A 2,702-nucleotide genomic window follows, 5' to 3' on the forward strand; every position below is an offset into this window, starting at 1 on the left:
ACTTTTTATAGGTTTTTAATTTAGAAATCAGATATTGAAATGAAAATCTATAATAGTTGAGTAAAAACCCCACAAGTGAAACCAAAAAAATAGACATAAGTCGTGAAAAAATAAAGTGAGGCAGGGAAAATTAGGGTTTTCAGTCGTATGTTAGAGGTAGAAGACGAGAATATTATGGTAATTTCGGGTTTATTAAACCTAAAATTGAACGTGTACATACATATAAACGTATACGTACATATGAACTTATACATACATAATGTTCTTGAGATTAGTGTATGTACATAACGTTCTTTTGCTTAATGTAGGTCCATAAATCCGTTTTAATGAACAATATTATTGTAAATTTGTAGTCATCTTGAACATATCTTCTTCTACAACCCTAGCTAATATTGTCGTTGTTGTTCACCGGAAATGGAACAAGTAAGAGATGTTACTAGAAAAAGTAAGAGATGTTACTATAACAACCTATGAAATTCGTAATTGTTTATTTATTTATTATATTTGCGAGAGGTAATGAACAATAACCATACAAAATTACATTTTAACTATAGAGGGTAATATTTAGATAACATAAATATATAATACTCAGTTCAACTAGGTACAACTAAATATATATTTAGCTTTGCATTTATATATAAAATATTAAAATGATAATTAAGGTTTATACGAATTTCTTTACATATTGAACTATTAAAGAACTATGTTTAATCAACAATACAAGAATTAATCACTTTCTAATACATATTATCGTTTTCACATAAAACACTCTTTATAGTATAAGAAAAACTTAGTAAGTGATCACCTCAAATGAAGCAAAAGAGATGAAAACCAAGTTTTTATAAACATTGTGTTACGGCTTTACTTGTATATGCTAATTAATAGTGATAAATTTTGTGGTCAACTTCTAATTAACAATTTATATTATAGTCCAACTGGAAATACAAAAAAAATGCAAAAGTTCAACTATGAATACGAGAATACAACTGGACAACTACGGAGTCACAAACTTTCTGATTGAGTACCCTACAAACTTTTTGATTTCCTTGAAAATGCGAGGGAGTGTTACAGGAATGGACTCACATCGAACTTGTGAGCACACTAGTACGAGACGACTTGTGGAAGTGTGGAGGTGGTGGTGATGAAAGTGAATTGAGTAACCGGTTTTGAGGCTTTATCTAAGGAGAATCCGCACAAAGATAAAAGACTCAACGAATCAGCCAAGTGAGGGGAAACCAGACACACTTAGAAGAAACACAAGAACAAGACGATGTTTTGAAGCAAACGACAACCCGGTATTTTTTATTACTTAGAAAATGCGTCCATACAAAATGCTGAACCAAACGGTCATAAAATACGCAGAAAAGGAAACTAGATATGTAAAGTAATGGAGGAGAACGTTGGAGTTTCTAGCTGTTTGGCATTGATGGTGGAGCGATGGTGGCTGAGAAGATACTCATGTCTTTAGGGTTGAATGGACGTCCTAAATTGTATTGATGAACTGAAGGGCCTGGATCAAAAGAAATGGGCGTGGACTTGAGAAGAAAGGTAAGAGGATCACCGAAAAAAGAAGGTTTCCCTTTCTTTGAGTCTTTACGTGTAGCCAAGAACCGATAAGCAATCTCCATGGAAGTCCAAGTCACTAGAGGAGAATATTAGGCCTGCTATTGATCTTGCAAGGTCAGGGACATAGCTGAAAATCTAAGAAAGATAAACACCAACAACAACAAAATCTTTGGTCAAACCTGTCGAAATTTAAGAGATTGACACTAAAAGTTCAAAACAGATTGACCGATATAGCACCTTACGAGCATGTGAGCTTAGAAGAAAACCTCATTTTTAGCCTTCAAATCATCAAATTTCTCATTCGAGAAACACATGTTCATCTTGATCATTCACATTCGCCAAGATCAAACCATATGTGGAACAGGGGAAGGTGAGAAGTTGTCAAAGTATAAAACATGGGAAAATCCAACATTTTAAAAATCAGCCAATCATACGTTACATCTCATTATGAGCTATTGTATTAGTTTGAAACTTAAACAAACCTTTGTTTTGCCGTTGAATGATCTGCTGCAATGATGAGTTGTCTCTAGAAGGTCACTTATCACAATCACCACTTCAACCATCCCTCCAACTCTCTTATGTTGGTCTTCATGGCGTATAGTTCCACTTCCAACTTTTAGATGCTCTCTGAAAGTAAAATATACCCAGATTTTTAAGACTTAACTTGCAGAATAACTTAACAGACACTTCAATTAGTAGAAACGAACTAAGTTATGTATTAAATGTGCCAGAAACAAGAATAGTGTTACATATTATATACCTATCAGAGAAGTAATGGTCACACATTGTATCCAAACAGTTCCCATGCCTTAATACATAGTCCTCAAGACCAAACTTTAACCGTTCAAGATTGGAGGCAGTAAAGCATGGAGTTTTCTCATCTGCAAAGACGTATTGAGTTTGAGTACTAGGAGAAGCCCCTTGTTTAACCATTAGATCCATTGTGACATTCTGAGAGAAAGAATGAACACGCTTTTTAGTTCCATGATTTATCAGTCTGTCACTAAATTATCATGTGTACGGAAAATAATTTGTAGATAAAATTGTCGGCAAAGGGAGAAACTTGAACTTACAGGTATATGCAGAACAAGCATCTGCAAGATAACAGGGAACATATATCATTACAGGATACCTTA

General features: G+C 33.9%; 1 protein-coding gene across 1 annotated transcript; it reads right to left on the reverse strand.

Moving 5' to 3' along the window:
* Nucleotides 2,007-2,702, reverse strand: LOC104786760 (type 2 DNA topoisomerase 6 subunit B-like). The gene is made up of 2 exons (XM_019245902.1): nt 2,327-2,702; nt 2,007-2,193 (listed from the first exon to the last, which is right to left on the reverse strand). Exons 1-2 carry the CDS (start codon nt 2,506-2,508, stop codon nt 2,019-2,021), a joined length of 357 nt encoding a protein of 118 aa, XP_019101447.1. The 5' UTR covers nt 2,509-2,702; the 3' UTR covers nt 2,007-2,018.

The sequence above is a fragment of the Camelina sativa genome, chromosome 5, assembly GCF_000633955.1.
Source record: "Camelina sativa cultivar DH55 chromosome 5, Cs, whole genome shotgun sequence".
Lineage (NCBI taxonomy): Eukaryota > Viridiplantae > Streptophyta > Magnoliopsida > Brassicales > Brassicaceae > Camelina > Camelina sativa.